At 40.7% G+C, this 19,771-nt stretch overlaps 1 protein-coding gene across 5 annotated transcripts in view; it reads right to left on the reverse strand.

Annotated features, from left to right (window-relative positions):
- Positions 1–15,634, reverse strand: part of IQUB (IQ motif and ubiquitin domain containing) — a 133,454-nt gene extending 117,820 nt beyond the window's left edge. Inside the window, exons 1-7 of one of the 5 annotated variants that reach the window (XM_039510490.1) lie at positions 15,552–15,634; positions 12,236–13,044; positions 11,441–11,575; positions 9,229–9,396; positions 8,942–9,117; positions 8,510–8,665; positions 5,493–5,703 (exon numbers count right to left, since the gene is read on the reverse strand). In XM_039510490.1, coding sequence (XP_039366424.1) covers positions 5,493–5,703; positions 8,510–8,665; positions 8,942–9,117; positions 9,229–9,396; positions 11,441–11,575; positions 12,236–13,040 — 1,651 coding nt within the window. In that variant the 5' untranslated portion in view covers positions 13,041–13,044; positions 15,552–15,634. Of the gene's footprint in view, positions 1–5,492; positions 5,704–8,509; positions 8,666–8,941; positions 9,118–9,228; positions 9,397–11,440; positions 11,576–12,235; positions 13,045–15,043; positions 15,410–15,551 lie in introns of those variants that run through there. The other 4 variants (XM_039510492.1, XM_039510499.1, XM_039510506.1 and 1 more) reach the window with 4 other exon arrangements.
- Between the last annotated feature and the right edge of the window lie 4,137 nt (positions 15,635–19,771).

Genomic DNA, 19,771 nt, shown 5'->3' on the forward strand with positions numbered 1-19,771 from the left:
TTGTGCTCCACAATCTAAAATTTTATTAAGAAAAGATCCCTAGGCCTTACATTTGTGAAGAAAATCTTCAAAACATGAATCAAGTGTAACTGAAAAAAAACGAATTCTCCCTGAGTTTGCAGAGAGACTGAAACAATAGTTCTGAAAAGTGTGAACAATTCCGATTCATTTCAATGAGGTATTAATGCAGATGTCCAATGAAAGTTTAAAAATCTATATTAACTGTTTCATTGCTAATCAAAGCATATAAGAAATCAAAAACCGTATATTATGAACATCTGCCCAAGTTACCAGAAGTGATATCTCATTTTGGCATCATTAGTGTTGATGCTTAGAGTCCTACAATTTCTGTGCAATCAAGAAGTCAAGCCCAAGGAACCTAGGGACATCAAATACCCACTGAGGTGGAGTCAAGCCCAGACAGTCCAGCAGAGTCCATGCATTTATTTGAATCCTTTTGAGAGGAAGTCATGCCCAAGGAGTCCGCCAATGGAACTCAGCTGAGGACTCATGATCCTGTTATGAACATTTACAGAATATACTATACAGTGGGCAGAGTTCCATTTGTGGGCAAACCTAGGTAAAATACCTATACTTCCTCCTTCTTCCCCCTCCCCCCAATAGTTTGATCCCTGAACATAGATATTGTGCACCAAAATCATGAGATAAAACTATGACAGCATGTAAATCATATTGCACAGCTGAGAATCTGGCCTTCTGACTCATAGAACCACATTATCAAAATGTAGAAATCCAGGCAGCAAAATGTTGGAGCAACTGCAGCACTTGAATATACAAGCGAGGCAACTGTACTAACTTGTTTAAACAACTATTACATATAGATAGATAGATAGATAGATAGATAGATAGATAGATAGATAGATAGATAGATAGATAGATAGATAGAAGGAATATTGGGCTGGATGGGACCTTGAGAGGGCATCTAGTCCAGTTCTTTGCACTGAGGCAGGACCAAGTGAGGTTAGATCAACCCTGACAGCTGTTTGTCCAACCTGGTCTTAAAAACCTCTAATGATGGGGATTCCTCAATTTCCCTTGGAAGCCTATTCCAGTGCTTAATTATCCTTATAATTATAAAGTGTTTCCTAATAGCTAACCTAAATCTTCCCTGATGCAGATTAAGCCCATTACTTCTTGTCCTACACCCAGTGGACATGGAAAACAATTGATCCTTGATCTCTTTATAACAGCCTTTAACATATATGAAGACTGTTATCAGATTCCCCCTCAAGTCGTCTTCTCTCAAGATTAAAGATGCTCAGGGTTTTTGCGTTTTTAACCTTTTCTCATAGGTCAGGTTTTTTAAGGTTTTATCATTTTTGTTGGTTTTCTATGAACTCTCTCCAATTTGTGCACATTATTTCTAGTATAGCACCCAGAACTGTATACAACACTCCAGCTCCAGCCTCACCAGTGCCAAGTAAAGTAAGACTTTCACACAACACAGCTGTCCTTCACACAACACAGCTGTTAATATACCCCAGAATGATATTAGCCTTTTTTGCAACTACATCACACTGCTGACTCACATTCCATTCGTAATCCATTGTAACTCCCAGATCCTTTTCAGCAGTACTACCACCTATCCAATTATTCCCAATTTTGCAGTTGTGCATTTGAGTTTTCTTTCTTAAGTGAAGTACTTTGCACCTGCATTTACTGAATTTCATCATGTTGATTTCAGACCACTTCTCTAATTTTTCAAGGTTGAGTTGAATTCTAGCCCTGTCCTCCAAAGTACCTGCAACCCCTCCCAGATGGGTGACATGGGCAAATTTTATAAGTGTTCGCTCCACTGCAGTATTTAAGCAATTACTGAAAATACTGAATAATACTGGACCTAGTTCAGACTCCTGCAAGACCCCACCAGACACTTGTATGCAGTTTGACAGTGAACCATTGATATCTACTCTTTGATTAGTCTTTCAACCAGCTATGCATTCATCTTATAGTAATTTCTTCTAGACCACATTTCCCTAGTTTGCTTATGAGAATATCATGTGTGTCTGTGCCAAAAGCCTTACTAAAATTGGGATATATCATGTTTACAGTTTCCCTGCATCCACTAGGCCAGTAACCCTGTCAAGGAAGGAAATTAGGTTGCTTTGGCATGATTTATTCTTGACAAATGTAGGCTGGCTATTGCTTATAATCCTATTATCCTCTAAGTCCTTACAAATTGATTGTTTAATAATTTGTTCCAGTATCTTTCCCGATATTGAAGTTAGGCAGGCTGGTGTATATTCCCTGCATCCTTTTTGTTCCCCTTTTTAAACACAGATACTAAGTTTGCCCTTCTCCTCTCCTCTGGGACCTCAACTGTTCTCCATGAGTTCTCAAAGATTATTGCTAATTGGTTCCAAGTCTGCTTCAGATAGTTCCTTAAAGTAGCTTAGGATGAATTTCATCAGGCCCTAAATATTCTTTTACCTTTTCTTTCCCTATTCTAGCTTGCGTTCCTTCCCCCTTGTGGTCAATATTAATTGTGTTAAATATGTGGTCATAGTTAACCTTTTTAGTGAAGGCTGAAGCAAAATAGGCATGAATAAACTCAAACTTCTTGATGTTACCCATTATTAGCTCTCCTTTCCTGCTAAGTAGTGGGCCTACACTTTCCTTTGCCTTTTTGTTGCTCCTAATATATTTATAGAACCTCTTCTTATTGCCTTGTATGTCCCATGCTAGGTGTAATATGCACAGGCACATCTATCTTGGCTTGTTTTGTACTGCCCAATACCACAGTGTACACACACACACGAACTTTTTTCTGTTCCTAACAATATCAAAATGTTTTAAAATGAGATAGTGACTTTTCTTTATGTATTATATAATCAATCTGGAATTTTCTTTGTGATTTTTTTTGCAAAGTTAAGAATTCTCTACATACATAAAACCTATTCCAAAACAGTTACACAACAAAGCATACATGTGTCAAGAAAACAGTATATAATGCATACTTACTGGGGGAAAAAAAATCTAACATAATACCCTATCCCAGGAAAAAGCTGCACAAAGAAAAGGTTTATTCACTTCTTATCTTCAGCACCTTATGCTTTTTCATTTTAGAATATTTCAACTCATTGCCTTAAGGCTCCTTCTGCTATGGTTTTAATGCTAGGCTGCCTGACAAGTCCACAGTATCTCAAGATACTTCTAAGAGCAGCCATTTTAGTCAACAATAGCATTGCATAGCCCAAAGCTTCATATACCACAAGGAGGCAGCAATTTAAAAGACAAAACTAATAAATATAGTAAGCAAGATTGTGTTTAAGAGACTAAAAGGTGTTTAGATACAGTTATTGGAATTGTCTAGATTCACCTATTGATTCACTGGGAATAGGCAACTTGTTTAAAAATGCACCTTGTAGTGTAACTGCTTTACAGATATTGAGGAATCTCTAGTCTTTAACTATTCCCATATACCCATTTTACATTTTAATAATAAAATTGCCTTACTAAAATATTATATATATATTATATAAAATAGAGCTTGTTTACTATTCAGCTCAAAAAACAAACAAACAAAAACCGACAACAATTCTAGCCAGTTCTGGCTAACCCTGTAACAAACCACCCCTGTTGTGATCACTAGCAATGCCCTTCACAGATCTTTAGAGGACAGTAATCTCATTCTATTACTGTCACAGTGATTTAGCTTGTATAGTCTGTTGACACTGTAAGAATGTGAAAGTACTTCTAGCTGCAGGTAGAAAAAAGAGTGGTTCCTAGAATCAGTAAGCTCTGTTATGAGGTGAATGACTGCAGGTCACTGTATAGAGAAGCAACTAGTCAACAAACAAACAACAAAAGCAAACGGTCAATAATTTATATAATGAGTGATTTCTTTCCAACATATGATGCTAAAGACATTTCAAGTAATGAAATTTTCTTTTACATTGTTTGTACTGGCACAAACTTCTTGTGTTACCTAGATACTACATTCCTCAACCTGCACAGCTAAGGATTTTATTTGTGAACCAGATGGTATTTAAACTAAACAAAAGAAACACTTATATAACCACAAGTTTCAAATCTAAAAATAGAAAGACTCATTCAGGATTTCAACTCTGATCTTTGCTGGTTCTATCTCAAATAAGCCTCTTAAAAGAAAACCAAGTGGACTGGGTCACATTGCTAATTATGAAACAGGTTTTAAAATAAATGCTTTGGGGCTCCAGATTCCAAACACAAGCACTAACAATAAATAGCCAAGCTTTTCAAAATGACTTGCGATTTTGGAGTCCTCAATTTTTGGGTACCTAACCTGTCACACATCTTTCAGAAGCCTGGTTTAAGAAAGTGCTGCATACTCACACTCTGAAAATCAGGCCACTTGAAAGTCTCATATTGGCTGCCCCAAAACACCCACAATCACTAGTCATTTTTGAAAATTGTGGCCAATAACATCAATACCACTTGGCACTTGAACTGCAGTTTATCCTTTCAGACTCTTGAAGTGTGGCAGAATCAGTGCAACAGATGCGAGTAGAACTCAAGAGTTTTTAGCTCCCTATTTTGAGTTCAGTTCATTAGACAATGCTGTCCCCATCACCACTTGAGCCACAGAAGTAATGTTATCAGAGGCTACCAACGGACCACAACAGTCTTATTCAATGTGAGAAATTTTAGAGGAATTCCTGTAGTTTCATTATATGACAACATTTGCACAAGGCCAGTTTTTAGATATTGATTTTCTTCAGAAAGGCATACACACTGATATTTTCGGTGTAATATCTGTATGTTCAGGTCATTCTCCTATTGCTGTTATAGCAGGTATCTCTCTGCAGCACCTACTTCATGTTATTTCAAGGGAAAGTTATAAAGGTCTTGTCTATACTAGCAGATATGATTCATTTCAGTGGGGGAGAAGAGTCAGAAGACTCACGTGCAGGATACTAAGAACAAGTTCAGTAAATCATCAGAGGGAAATAAAAGAGGAGAGGAGAGGAAAAATAAGATTAAAAGGACATCAGAGGATGAGAGAAGATGAAGGAAATGTGTATGTTGTCTTTTGAGTTTTGGTTAAAATATCACAAACCTCTGTGGCAGTTAATTCTGAACTTTGGACATTAAATCTGCATTTTGTATGGATTTATTTTCAGCTATTTAAGTGCATCACAGTTATGTTAACCTTATTGCATTACAAACAAACAAACAAACAAAAAAACATTCCAGTTCCTCCACCTGGAGTTAGCAATAGAAATGGATGAAGACAACAGTAAATCTATCAGATAGCACTTATCAGCTGTATTTGGTAACCTGATTACTTCCTAATATGAAACAGAAAATATTTGGCTGCTAGATAGTAATTTACTTTTAAAAGTCCTTCATTTTTAAAGTACTTCCATTGCAAACTGAAAAAAGTAATGGAAACATTTCCATTGACATCAGGGCTCTGTAAAAGTTTATTTTTAACAAAACCTACATTTGAGGCCTGGGACAATTTGAGAATGCCTCTAAGAAAAACTTACATTCTAAAGCATGGTAAAGTAGTTCAAAGTCTTCCTTTGTTTTAGGATTCAATCTTCGCTCACGCTCCCTTCTCAATCTTTCTTCCTTCTCTCTTTTTTTCCTTAACTCTTCTTGTGCCTCCCATTCTAACCGCAACCTTTTTTCTTCTCTTAATTTCTGTACAACATTTATGGCATGCCATCGTCGGAAATAAGTCTGTAATACTATTACCTAAATAGAGTATAAAACAGATGAATAATTATCCATTTAAAGTACAATGCCAGAAATTTTGTTTTAAGTAGAAGAGAAATTTGTTAGAAATTACAATTTTGTTTAAAATGTACAAAAACTAAATCATGACTTTCATTGTACTCCGACCAAGGTAGATGGTAGTTTTGTTATTGACTTCAGTGAGAGCACAGTTGGGCCCAAGTATACCACTGACCATCTAGCTTCAAATTATCATCATATATACCTGACTTGTGATTATAAAAAATGGCTCTCTCATGATCTTACCTCAAATTCCTCCTCAAAACTCTCCTTTGCCACGCCAAGATGCCTACAGAAAACTTGCCAAGGATTAGGCCGCTGGTATGCTGAAACCACTGCCTACTATATTGACCAATACTGTCTCATTGTTTCCCTGTACTCCCCCCATGTGTCTGTATCGCTCTGTTGTCTTATACATAGATTGTAAGCTCTGAGGCAGGGACTCTTTGTTCTGTGTTTGTACAGTGCGTAGCACAATGGGGTCCTGATCCACGACTATGGCTCCTACGTGCTACAGTAATACAAATAATAACATATAAAAATGTGCAATAGCATGTACAATGGGTACAACTTAGGTAAATATACTTGAAAATTTGGCCTTTTATCCTTTGAGAGAAAATGAAAATTTAATGGAAAATCAACTATATTTTGTTTGTGAACTAGTGGTTAAAGTGAGACTACCAAGGTTACGTTCAGGGTATTAAAGTAAGAGAGCAGTCCTGGTTGTTGATACATAACCTTTTAAAATTCTCTTTGCATTTGTTAATGTACTTCCTTAATGCATGCAAAAGAATCTCACAGTGCAGACACCACCATCAGTTTGGGTAAACAGATTTGCCATGACAGATGGGGACAGACATTAGAGGATAGAGTTTGCTGCTGAAGATCTCCGAAAGTAAAGAAGTTCTTGGTGCGAATATCAGTCTAAGGCAGGGATCGGCAACCTTTGGCCGCGGCCCATCAGGGAAATCTGCAGGCAGGCCGGGACGGTTTGTTTACCTGCAGTGTCCACAGGTTCGGCCGATCGCAGCTCCCACTGGCCGCAGTTTGTCGTTCCAGGCCAATGGGGGCTGCGGGAAGCAGCGTGGGCCGAGGGATGTGCTGGCCGCCACTTCCCGCAGCCCCCATTGGCCTGGAACGGCAAACCACGGCCAGTGGGAGCTGCAATCGGCCAAACCTGCGGAAGCTGCAGGTAAACAAACCATCCTGGCCCGCCAGCGGATTTCCCTGATGGGCCACGTGCCAAAGATTGCCGATCCCTGGTCTAAGGAGACCCTTCAGTAGACCCAAGGAGACAAAAACTGGCAAATTGAAGCTGGCACCTGTGCACCTAAGAAAACATGCAGTCAGCCTGGGGAAGGATTAGGGACATGGAGTTTGGCTCTAAATGTGACAGCTAGTTTGCGGATAGACGACAAGAACTTGCAGAACAAGGGGACCTGCAACTAGACTGAGAAGAACGTAAATCCTAAAGAGACTCTCAGCAGATTCCACTACATCATGTAACTCCACAGGACCGCTCACCCAGTTCAACTTCCCCTCAATGAATAAACTATATTTATGGGAGAGTAGATACATTGTAAGAGTTTTTCAGGTACAATGCTGTAGTATCTTTTTGTTTGTTTTTAAAGAGGTGATTGTATGGTGTTTATGAGAAAACAGAAACAAAGACTAGAATTTTTTCTCTCTAGCAAATGCACTTGGATGAGAGGATATAGATATGCAGAATTCAAATATTTATTAACAAGATGATAAGTAAGTACATCCAGTAAAGACACATGTTCTAGAGAAGTTCAGATTACCAGCTTTCCACAGAATCTCAATTACATTAACAAAGAGCAAGATACAGCATTGTATATGCCAGTTTGCAAGTTTTAACAATATAATAAATTATGGGGCCAAAAATTCAGACCTAGCGTAAACAGACATAACACCATTGATTAAATGGAGTTACATGTGCTTTCACAAACACCAAAACTGGCTTGTAATATTATGGAAGAAATCTTCAAAAATGCCTACCTTCCAAGGGAAAACTGGAAAATGCAACTAAAATTAGCTGCATAATTCCATTTGCACATCCTTTAATAATTTCTGTAAGGGCTGTTAAAGAACATACTAAAACGAACTGCAGGCCTAAGGGGGCAGTCATGTATTCAGGGCCCAGTTCCGCAAGGTGATCACCACTCTCATTGACCAAAATCATAATTCTGCCTAGCTCATATATAACACTTTTCATCATTACAAAAGAGTCAGTGGGGAAAAGGAAGCCCAGAACAAGGAAATAACTCAGTAGCAGAGCCAGGAACTGAACCCAGATTTCCAAAGTTCCAGTCCAGTGCTCCATCTTAAGAGACCATGGTGCCTCCATGGATCAATTTGTGGAGTCATGTATACCTATGCATACAATTTGCCTAACTAAAGAAACTTTATGAGAAAGCTATGAGGAAATGAAAACATGTTTAGACAAACTTCTATACATAGCAGTTGGGATGTCACTCATTCTGAGAGAGAAACCACAAAGTCTGCAGATCAAATTTCTCAAGATGTGCAGTAACTAATGATGATCTTAATGTTGTTAAAATACAATGCTGATAACACTGTAAATTAGCGGATACATGCTTTCTCCCTATCCCACTGGCAATCATAAAAATAAAGTTTAAAGATTAACAGGCATTTTTCCCATTCATCTTTAAACACATTCTTTGAACACTTATCCCCCATCATATGTATAATGTGTTGCTTTACAGATAAATGGAGAACAACTTACTGCATCAAGTCTTTGTTTATGATATTCTTCTGCTGTAAGATATGTTCTTGGTTCTATTAGCTTGTCAGTCATGTTTGACACATACAGGCCAATTTTAGTCATCTGTGTGGAGGTTGTATTTCTAGTCTGTTGGCGCTTATTTTTCTCCACAATGGTCTGGAACAAAAATATAGTTTATGTTAAAATATGACATCATAACAACCTATACTGAGGATTTTTGTATTTTTTTCAATTAAACTGAAAGTTGGCTACTTAAAATCATGCAAGTTAATCTTATTAACTATTTGTTTTTAAGTTAAACTGCTTATTTTGATATTTATTTCCAATTTATGCTCAATTATTTCTCCAGTCAGCTTAATATCTGACAACAATGTCAATATTCTATTCTGCTTAGCAAAAAATGTTCTAAATGAAAGACTGTTAAAAGATTACCTGTGTCTCCCTGCAAAATACTTTAATTCCTTTGTCACATCGTTTTTTGGGTACTGTTTGTGATCCTGCATTATGAAATTCCACACCTGTTACCCTATGCTTAAATCCTCCCAGAAATGGTTTACGATAGGTAGGCCTTTCAATCTCTACTGCTACATCTTGGAATGTGTCAGAATCTGTTCACATATAAAAATCATTAGATACAATTGTATACTAGTCTGTAAGTAATCTGATTACAATTTCACACAAATATTAATATTAATACATATTTGAAAAACACTGTTGACCTGTTTGCACTCTCACAGTTATGACATCAGGCATGTTGTAGTCCTGCTGCAATTTAATTGCTTTGATTGGGTACTGTTCTGAATCAAGAGAGAACATCTCAATCTGGATAGTGCCCTGAGGCCTAACTCCAATATCCATTAGAGTCTCACTATCCTCAATTAGCCTCCCTAAAAGAAAAAAAAATTAACAATGTAAGGTGTTCTTCTCTAATAAATGAGGATACAGTTAAGAATTTTCCTCAGGAAGAAATAAAAACTACAGATGATTTTAGTGAAACATATAAAAGAATAATCATGGTGTTTTGAGCCAGTTTGACGCTGACTTTAGGGAAAGTTTGTGGTACTTCTGCCCCAAAAGATGTCAGATGTAGCACTGTTACCATCACACAAAAGAGAAAAAAATCATTCATATTCACTTTCTAGAAAAAAAGGCACACCAATTCAAGTATTTACTTATCTTATTTGTTAACATTAAATACAACTAAAATTCTAGCTTTTACATTTAGTTATTCTTTGCCCGCCTTGAGGATTTAATGTATTAGTAAAAACGCTGCTGAATGACTTTTAATACATTTTAGTTTTAATATGAAAACTAAAAATAAAATTTCTGGGTTACACAGATAACCAAACATGACAGCACCTCTATTCTAAAACATACTGAGAATGCCCTCACTCCAGTCTCCGATGATTAAAATTTGGTGGCTAGATTCACCAGTTGGAAAGGTAAAAGCAGACAGAATTCCATGGGATTTAAGCACTTTAGAACATTCTACCCAGAAGCAATAAATTTTCAAGTTTCTTGTGACTTTGGCTGCCCAACTTAAGACACTTTACAGGCTATGTGCTCAGCACTTTCTCAAAGGAGTCTCCAGTTGGGCAGCCAACAACTGGGACACACAAACTAACTAGTCACTTTTGAAAATCTTGGACATAGTATTTTCTATTTAATATTTCTGTTTACAAACTTGCTAATGTTTGTGCAGAATTGCTGTGTGTGCACAATAAACAAACTGGCCAGAAAGCTGAAATGCACTGGATATTCTGCTGCAGACCTCTGGTTTAAACACTAACGCAGATTAAAATTAATGAAAGATTGTATCAATGTACTTGAAATGGTTTATATTTCTTTAATGGAAAGATGTTACTAAAATACATGAAGTTGAGCCCTGGGTCTGTTAGAGGGTCTTCATTGGTTTTGATAAGGTGTTTTAATGCCACTGTAACAGGTTTTAAAAGCCTAGCCTGCCAATTCCATTGTTGCCCAGCATTGAGCCACTCTGTGCTGCTTTTTGGTCATCTCTGCTCCTGCAGATCCTCCATGAAAAAAGAAGGAAAGGAAAGGAAAGGAAGAAAGAAAGAAAAACTGACTCAAGCAGCAAGTTTTGAGAAACAGATGCCAGGAAAACCACCTTCTCTGTGTCACTGCCACAAAGGAAAAAATTAAGGATAGTAATTTTCCAGAGCAGCCTCTACCCCTTGGATCTTACTATTTTCTAGTTCCCGTAACCACAAAACACCAACTTTTTCCTTTCTAGTCCTACCTAGCTCTCTGCTACTAAATCAGACATGCTCTAAGATTTCACTTACTCTAAGTTTTCTGAAGTAGAAAAAAAAAGGGTCTGGAACTTTCCAAGTTTGGTGTCCACCCTGAGGTAATATTTTTGTGAAATGTTTAAGGAAAATAACTGGACTATAATAATAAAACACATATTTTCATCATTAGAAAAATATTAAGATTTTGTTTGGTTTACCAACAAAAAATGTTTGAAGTGTGGTTCTTCTGTGAGGGGTTGATGTAAAAATGCAACTTCTTATTCAACAGACCTGTTCCCTGTGCATTCAGAGATATATCTACTGACTGAAATAAATGTTTACTGCTTTTTGTCATGCAGAGACAAAGCACTTAAATGAGTGTGAGCTGAATCCTATTCCTTCAGGGGTAAAATTATTCTTGGGGTAATTACACTGATTTCAGTGATCTGACACCAGGCCTGTTAAATGTACTATATGCCAGAAATACATTTCTACTAAAGAGTACAAAATAAGGTCCTGATCCTGCAGTTGGAGCCACATGATCAGACTCCTTTACTCATATGGAGCCCCACAGAAGTCTACCTTTGATGATCCAATTGCAGAATCAGGGCCTAACCATTTATTATTTTTAATAGGGCTGAAGAACAAAGGAAGCTTTTAATATATCCGTGATACGTACCTTGAAACATGACCTGTAAGACATCCTGTGGTACTTTTAGCTGGGATGCAAAGCATTGCTTGAGCTTCCCTACAGTTTGGTCAATGTTAAAAGCCATTGTGATCCTCTGGATATCAGGAACCAACATGATTTTAACTGAGGAAAATAAACAGAGATGTCAATTCCTGTTACATTAATTAAAGGATTATAAATATCCTTTTATTTAGATTGAAAAAACTGCATCTCAGCTCTTGCAATATCCATAAGGCACTTGTCTCTCCTCCATCCATATATGCTGCATGTGCATAACAGTGTACATTTTATATCTATATATAAGAAATACATTTATATTATAAATGTTATATTTAAAATGATTTACACCTAAATTATAACATGTAAACAAATCAGAATGTAAAACATAACAATGGCAGCACCGTGTGATCTTGAATGCCAATATGATAGAACTGCTCAGTTTATTTTGTGGTTCTCAATGAAGAGAACATTCTAAACAGAGAAACAGGGATCAATATATAAAACACCTTTCATTTATTCTACACTTCACCACCATGTTAGGAGTAAAATATTACTTTAATCGGTTTGTTTGGTGTTCCAGCAGGTGGATATGGTAGAACACAATTTTTATTAATATAATATGGTTTAAAGTTGATTTTTACATTGGCTGGAGTCCATGTTGCCTCAATAAGGTTATGAGAAAAAGCCAAGAAACCGTTGGCAAGTTGTGAATAAATATGGTAACACAGCTTTTGTAAAAAGATGGCAGTAACAATCAATTTTTATGAGTGGCAAATTTTATACCTGTTGCTGTAGCATTTGTCATCACTTCTGGCACTGACCTCTCAGATTCCAAAGCCTCCAGTTGCACCCTATCTAAGTTGTATATTTCAGCTGCTAACAACTTAGTAAATGTTTCTGTAGTAATTTGAGAAATTTCTTCAGTTATTTCAGTTAATGGAGCAGTTGGCTCAGATACACCTTGTTCACCTTTTTCAAGCAATTCTTCTTGATTACCCACAGCAAGATCATTTTCCTGTTCAAGAGCTGGTTCCTGCCCTTCTACACTTGTCTGCTCTTGCTCCTCAAGAGCTGGTTCCTGCCCTTCTATGCTTGTCTGCTCTTGTTCTTCAAGAGCTGGTTCCTGCCCTTGAGGCTCTGGAGCGGGTTCCTGCCCGTGAGGTTCTGGAGCAGGTTCCTGCTCCGGTTCCTGCCCGCGAGTCTCTGGAGCTGGTTCCTGCTCCAGTTCCTGCCCGCGAGCCTCGGGAGCTGGTTCCTGCTCCGGTTCCTGCCCGTGAGCCTTGGGAGCTGGTTCCTGCTCCGGTTCCTGCCCGCGAGACTCTGGAGCTGGTTCCTGCTCCGGTTCCTGCCCGCGAGCCTCTGGAGCTGGTTCCTGCTCCTTCTGTAGTCCATCCTCATTTGATTGTGATGCATCTGTCCTTGTTTTCAGAAGAACCGATGCCTCTGCAGTGCTAATGTGATCAGTCTCTGTATTGTCTTCTGCTTGTGGCTTTATGTGTGTGTGTTCTATCATTGGCTTTTCAGTGTCTGATGCTTCAGTTTTATCTACTTCACTGTTGCTATCCACCACCTTCTTTGGATCAGCCATTTTCCTGAAATTTAAGATTACCTATTTTTAAGCTTGCTGCATGAATAAGCATAATAATTCACAAACTTTTTAAATTTATTTTAGAATTGCATAGTGGTGCCTATCACCAAGCATATGGGTACTTTAAATCACCAAACACACTTAACCATGTCTATCACTATACTGCCTATTTAATGGTGGCTTGGATCTTTGGATCATAAAGAAAAGCATTACCAATCCTTGCAACAGCGGGCTCAAGACCTTCCCAATTGTTTTTCACTAACTGTAGGTAAGGCTACGAGTCTGTTATGGAGGTCACGGATTCCATGAGACTTTCTGTGACCTCCGTGACTTCTGCAGTGGCTGGTGTTGGCTCAAGGGTTGCCCGAGCCAGGCAGCCCCTGGGCCAGCAGCAGCAGTTTGGGTGCATGGGAAGGGGCTGGGGCAGAGGGTGCGGGGGGCGCTTACCTCAGGGTAGGGGGCTCCCACTCGGATGGCCCTGCAGCTCATAGGTGGCAGAGGGGGAAGGCTCCGCACTGCATGCTGCCTGCAGGCTCTGCCCCCGCAGCTCCTATTGGCTGCAGTTCCCAGCCAATGGGAGATGCGGCAGCCAGCACTTGTGCCTGTCCGCCATCTAGGAGCTGCTGGGATGCAGAGCCGGCTAGGGTGCCCCTGCCAGCCTTGGCACCCTTCCCCTCCCAACACCAGCAGGGGTCCCGGGCCACGTGCCGCGGCCCAGCTCCACCCTTCCCTGCACCAGCAGGAGTCCCAGGCCGCGTGGCACAGCCTGGCCCACCCCTCCCCTGCAGGGTCCTGGGCCACCTCCCCCCAGCACCCACAGACCGTCCCCCCCCCCCCGGTGCTGAGCACCCACGGCCCCCCATCCAAGTTTTAGTCACAGGTATTTTTAGTAAAATTCATGGACAGGTCACGGCCTACACATAAGAGCTAGAGTGGGGCTATGCCGTTGCTTCCGGGAGTCGTGTGGACCAGCCCTGGACCCTGCTCCCCAGCTAGAGTGCTGGAGCAGGGCAAGCCCCAGACCCCACTCCCCAGCGGGAGTTCGAGGGCCATCTTAAAATGGCTGGCAGGCTGGATCCGGCCCACGGGCCGTAGTTTGCCCACCCCTGATCTAGACCATTCCTGACAGGTATTTGTCTAACCTGCTATTAAAAATCTCCAAAGATGGAGATTCCATAACCTCTCTAGGCAATTTATTTCAGTGCTTAACCACCCTGACAGAAAGTTTTTCCTAATGTCCAACCTAAACCTCCCTTGCTGCAATTTAAGCCCATTGCTTCTTGTCCTATTTTCAGAGATTAAGAACAATTCTTCTCCCTCTTCCCTGTAACAACCTTTAATGTACTTGAAAACTGTTATTACGTCTCCTCTCAGTCTTCTCTTTTCCAGACTAAACAAACCCAGTTTTTTTCAATCTTCCCTCGTAGGTTATGTTTTCTAGACTTCTAATCATTTTTGTTGCTCTTTCTCCAATTTGCCCACATCTTTCCAATTGGACACAACACTCCAGTTGAGGCCTAATCAGCACAGAGTAGAGCATAGCCTAGCCATTAGTTGGTAAAATCCCCCCCCCCCGCCCCCGTACAATGAAGACCTCACAGAGCAAATTTCACTAGAGATGGTAGCCGCTTATAATTTCCTTCTCTGATACTCAACCCACGATGTGGGCCAAGTGAACCTGAATCCAGTCTATTTTCATAGCAAAATACGTAAAACACACGTTATGGTAAGAGAGACAATGGAACTAATGCAAGCTGGAGTCACCCTTTTGAAGAGTGTTCAGTCAGTGAGACCTTGCTAATGGGCCTAAGGCAAAGGAACATCTTTTTTGCATCTGTTATGTGCACAGCACAGGAACATTCTCTGTGCTACCCTGGAAAGATCTCAGAGTGACTTTCCCACCAGCTGTGCTCTTGCCTCACTATTAGCCTCAGTGGATCTGCAGGGGTGTGCCAGGCTCCTGCTGTGGAACCTGAGGACATTTTGATACAGTGTCACGGTACCTTGATGCTCGATGGGCAGTCACTGTACCAAGCTCATGACACAGGATGCCAATGCACCCTCGTGTTGCCTCTGCACCGCTCCCTTGCCATCATGCAGTTGAGATTTCCCCACCAAGCCCCGGCCATGGTTTTATTCGGGCATTGGGACTGCGGGTTGTGACCCTATTACACTGTCCTGGGTCAGCAGCTGATGAAGTACAGCCCCCAAAATGCACCATAGGGCCTATAGCTCCCAGAATGCACCGCAGCCCCCGAAGCCCACAGAGCCCATTCTACAAATACAGGTACAGCCGCTAGACTCTAACTCCCTGCATGCACTGCGCCGCTCCGCCGCCTTAGCCCCTACCGCGGGAGCGGCGCGCGGCATGCTGGGAGCTGTAGGCGCTGGCCTCCCCCTTTTGTACACGTAGCGCTTCCCGCAGCGGCTCCGCTTCTCTATGCCGGCTGCCGGCGCCGCGCGATTCCCTCACCCGGGACTGGTTTATACCCCGACTCGAGGCCCCTTTACCTCAGCCCTGCGCCCCGGACAAACCACCTCTCTCCCGCAGCAGTCTTGAGCGCCGGTCGGTTGTCGTTGTAGCCATGGCAACCTCCAACGCCACACGTTCTCGCGAGATCTAGGGCGGAGGGGAAGGAAATGACAGTGAGGCGGCCGTGCAGGGTGGGGCTAAGTGAGAGAGGGTAGTGCAGAGCGGAGCCGGCTCCCCGGGCTGGAGCCGGTTTGACACCAGCTCGGGCTACGCTAGGGGCTGCTGCGTCTGAGCTCTGCACCAGCTTCTCGTCACTAACACAAAGGGGAGAATAGGGGCCTGCAAAACGCTGGGGCTCGCTCCTGGAGCCCAGCGAGCCTCTCGCTAAACAGGGCCTGCTTTAGGCCAATTCCACCAATTCCCCCAAATTGGGCCCTGTGCCCAGTGGCAGGGCCGCCGGGCGGCAAGGGAGCAAGTGATCAAGAAACCCTTCCCTGGCTTGAGGCTCCTTTTTAATTTTTACTCACCTGGCGCTGCTCCGGGTCTTCGGCGGCACTTTGGCGGGGGGTCCTTCACTTGCTCCAGGTCTTCTGCAGCACTTCAGTGGCGGCTCCTTCAGTGCCGCTGAAGACCCGGAGCAAGTGAAGGACCTGCCGCTGAAAACTAGGAGCGCTGCCCTGAGAGTACAAGCCCCACATTTTTTTTTTTTTTTTTTTAAGTCATCCCTGCCAGGGCCCTGTCGAAACTGTTTGAATCGGGCCCCCGCACTTGCTAAAGCTGGCCCTGTCACTAAATACAGCGCTGGTCACCTGCACTGAACCATAAGCCATGTGGGTGCTGTGTGAGCAGTATTTGTGATTAGTTACGCAATTTAGATTCAACTGGTGTTTGAAGAACATGTAGAGATGCAAGTGCGCACCTCATTTGCGTGAGTTGTATTCATCCCTGCGTGCAGAACCTATAATTGTGCATGCACATTTTTGAAAATGCGACCTTTCATCAGATGTCACTTCATCGTTAAGCGTCAGAGCAGGTTCTGTGTGTATCAAACAAGTAAATGCAGTATCTGAATGAGCCCACAAATGGTGTAACCTAAATGACACATATTACATTAAAAAGAATTTATATGTGTGCACACACTGTTCAGATGCCACAAGATAGTGGCAGTTGACCTATTGGCAGTGCTGCAGCTTAAACATTTTACAGCTAATGCAGAACTGACCCCCTAATGAGCTTCTACTTGTTACTAACAATATCCTGAGTAAATATTCTAGTTATTTTTACTACACTGTGCAAATTACAGTGCAAAGACAGACTTGTTGACATTATGTGAATATTTTGATCTATTAATATAGTCTTAACACTTTTTAAAGGAATGGAGACACCCCTCATTCATCACAAACCTTCATCACCAACACAACCACCATTTGACTTTCTGGTGTGTCTTACTACTACTTACCATAGCACCCTACATGTTCAAAGTGCTGTGCAAACATTCACTTGCCTCTAACACAGTGGTTCTCAACTTGCAGTCCAGTCAGCACACAGCTGCAGCCCATGAGACATCTTCAGGGCCATACAGGTAGTACTGGATGCAGCCCACAACGGTAAATAGGTTGAGTACCACTGCTCTAAAGAGTAGTCATTGACACCTAGTGCAAGAATTCATGACAGATCAGATTTTCCTCACTGACCATCTGGTGAATCAGTCATGCCTGACTGTTTATAGCTTTGTTCTCTCCTGGATGTCAGAAAAATTGAAGCCACGGTGGAAAAATGAAGTAATCTTTCTTCCAAATCTATTTCCATCATTTCTTTCCTGTTTATTTTCAGCAACCCTACCTTTCCTGTCCCACAAGATCAAGCACTATCACTTTTGTCTTCTCTTCAAGTCCTGTTTTTCTCCTCTCCATTTCCATCACTAAACCCTTTTATCATTTCACACCTCATTTATCTATATAGGTTATTATAACAGTATCTCAGTGCTTCCCAAAGAGTGAATAACCATATTCAAAATAGGTCAGCTGTATAATTTTCTCCCCATTTTCTCCACACCAGCCTGGGCTATTTTCCCCATCATCCTCATGTATTACTCTTCTCTCTTACCCTCTCTCACACTGTCCTTGACTTTGCTTCTGTTGATTCATTCTTTCTTGCTACAATTAGTTGTACAACCCTAAGCTGAGGTATGAATTTTACACTTCCTTCCAAAGGTCATTCTAATTTCCTTCAGCCATGTGTTCCAAAGCCTTGGCCCTTCCTGAGAACATCCTTAATTTTACCCTTGAGGATAAGAATTTCATAGATCTGGAGGAATGAAGCTGAGAGGTCACTGTCACAGAAAGTCTCTGAGATACCAGGGGCCACTTTCTATGGAGGGCCCTGCAGAATGGGCCAGACTTTGAAACTGATGGTTTATTCTGTAAGGAACAGTGACTGGAGCACTGAGGTGATGTGCTATCAGTGGCTGGTGGTGGTGATCAGGCAGTCTGCTGCATTCTGGTGTAAAGGGTTTGTTTTTAAATGCTGCATGTTCATAGTAAGGAAAAATGAGTTGCATTAATCCAACCTGGAGATCAAGAGGGTCATGAAATAATCCAACAGGAGAGTTACAGTCTTTGTGTTAATTTCATGCAGATCTTTTAAATTTAAAAAAACAGGAGGGGGTGTTTTTGCATCTATAGCTATTTAAGCATCCAACAGCTTTCAGTGGTAGCCATGTTAGTCTGTATCAGCAAAAAAAAAAAAAAAAAAGTCCTTATGGCACCTTAGAGACTAACAAATTTATTTAGGCATAAGCTTTCATGGGCTAGAACCCACTTCATCAGATGTATGAAATAAAAATAATACAGGAGCAGGTATAAATACATGAAAGGATGGGGGTGCTTTACCAAGTGTTAGGTCAGTCTAACCAGATAAATCAATTAACAGCAGGATTCCAACGGAGGAAACTTTTGAAGTGGTAAGAGAGTGTAACCTCCCTTGGTATCCTTCAGATAGTACGCCATAGCCCTATAGTATCACATATCATAGACAAATTTACAGGTATGAATATGGGCCTTCTCATCAGTGGAAATATGGAGATATCCCAACAGCTGTCTCCATTCCAAGACCTGGCCTGAAACCTGACTAGAGAAGGTCAGGATATTGACAGCGGATGGGTGCAAACTCATTCTCTCTAGTGACTCTCCTTGGCCTCTCCACTTTAAACACAGCTATAAAAATCATCCACTTTCCTACTACAATGACCATAGCCAGTGCCTCTGAATTCCTTCATAGGCTTCTTCTCACTTTAAGCATCAAATTCAGTCCCATAGTTCTCACCTTCAAAACCCTACAAAAACTTAGTTCCCATCTGTCTCATTGTGTTTGGCTCCCTGCTGTCTAAATGATGGGCTTAACAAGCTTTTCATTTCCTTCTCCAACTCTTGTCCACTGTTTCTCCTCCCCCACCTTCCCCAAAGTGTTTTATATGTTTTAGCTTAGGCTGCAAGCTCTTTGGGACAGGGAAACAGTTGTTCACTTGTATATAAAGAAAAAAATTGCTGTATGTTTTGTAGATGTTAGCACTCAATTGTCTTTTTTTTTTTTTTTAAATACACAAACCCTGGAGAGTTCCTGCAGCCAACAACAAAAAAACGTAGGTCACATTCAGAGCATAGCTACCCCGAACAGATCAGGTAATAGCAATGGAGACCTCACTCACAGTTGCCGTTACATGGGAATATGTACATTGTGTGGTCTAATAAACTCTGAACTCTTGCATTAAGTCCCATCCTACACAATACTTTGAGATTTTCTGATGAAAGTCAATATGTAAATTCAAAGTGTTTTAAAGAGGTGAGGTTTCTTAACTTTAAAATTTGCTCTGAGTTGCCATACTGTACTACATCAGATAATTATAATGTTTTCTTTTATTACATATTTCCAGCATGATTAATAGGAGACAATCAAGTGCTAACAGATTGCCAAAATAATCAATCTCTTTAAAATATGCTCTGCTAGCACATTTGTCTTAGAATGAATTACTTTTAATTTAGATAGATGTACAATATTACATCTGACAAATTAACTCCTCTGTAAAATGTGTGTGTACTTTGCTGGTTACTGCAGTGATTTTGATTTAAATACCAAATATATACATTTATTTTAGTGAGTTAGTATGTAAAGTAAAAAAATCGCTACACTTCCCTTTTCTGCAAGGATGCATTTTTTGCTGGATAGCATAAAGAGTGAAATGAAAATGGACACTTTTAAA

The sequence above is a fragment of the Mauremys reevesii genome, linkage group 1, assembly GCF_016161935.1.
Source record: "Mauremys reevesii isolate NIE-2019 linkage group 1, ASM1616193v1, whole genome shotgun sequence".
Taxonomy (NCBI): domain Eukaryota; kingdom Metazoa; phylum Chordata; order Testudines; family Geoemydidae; genus Mauremys; species Mauremys reevesii.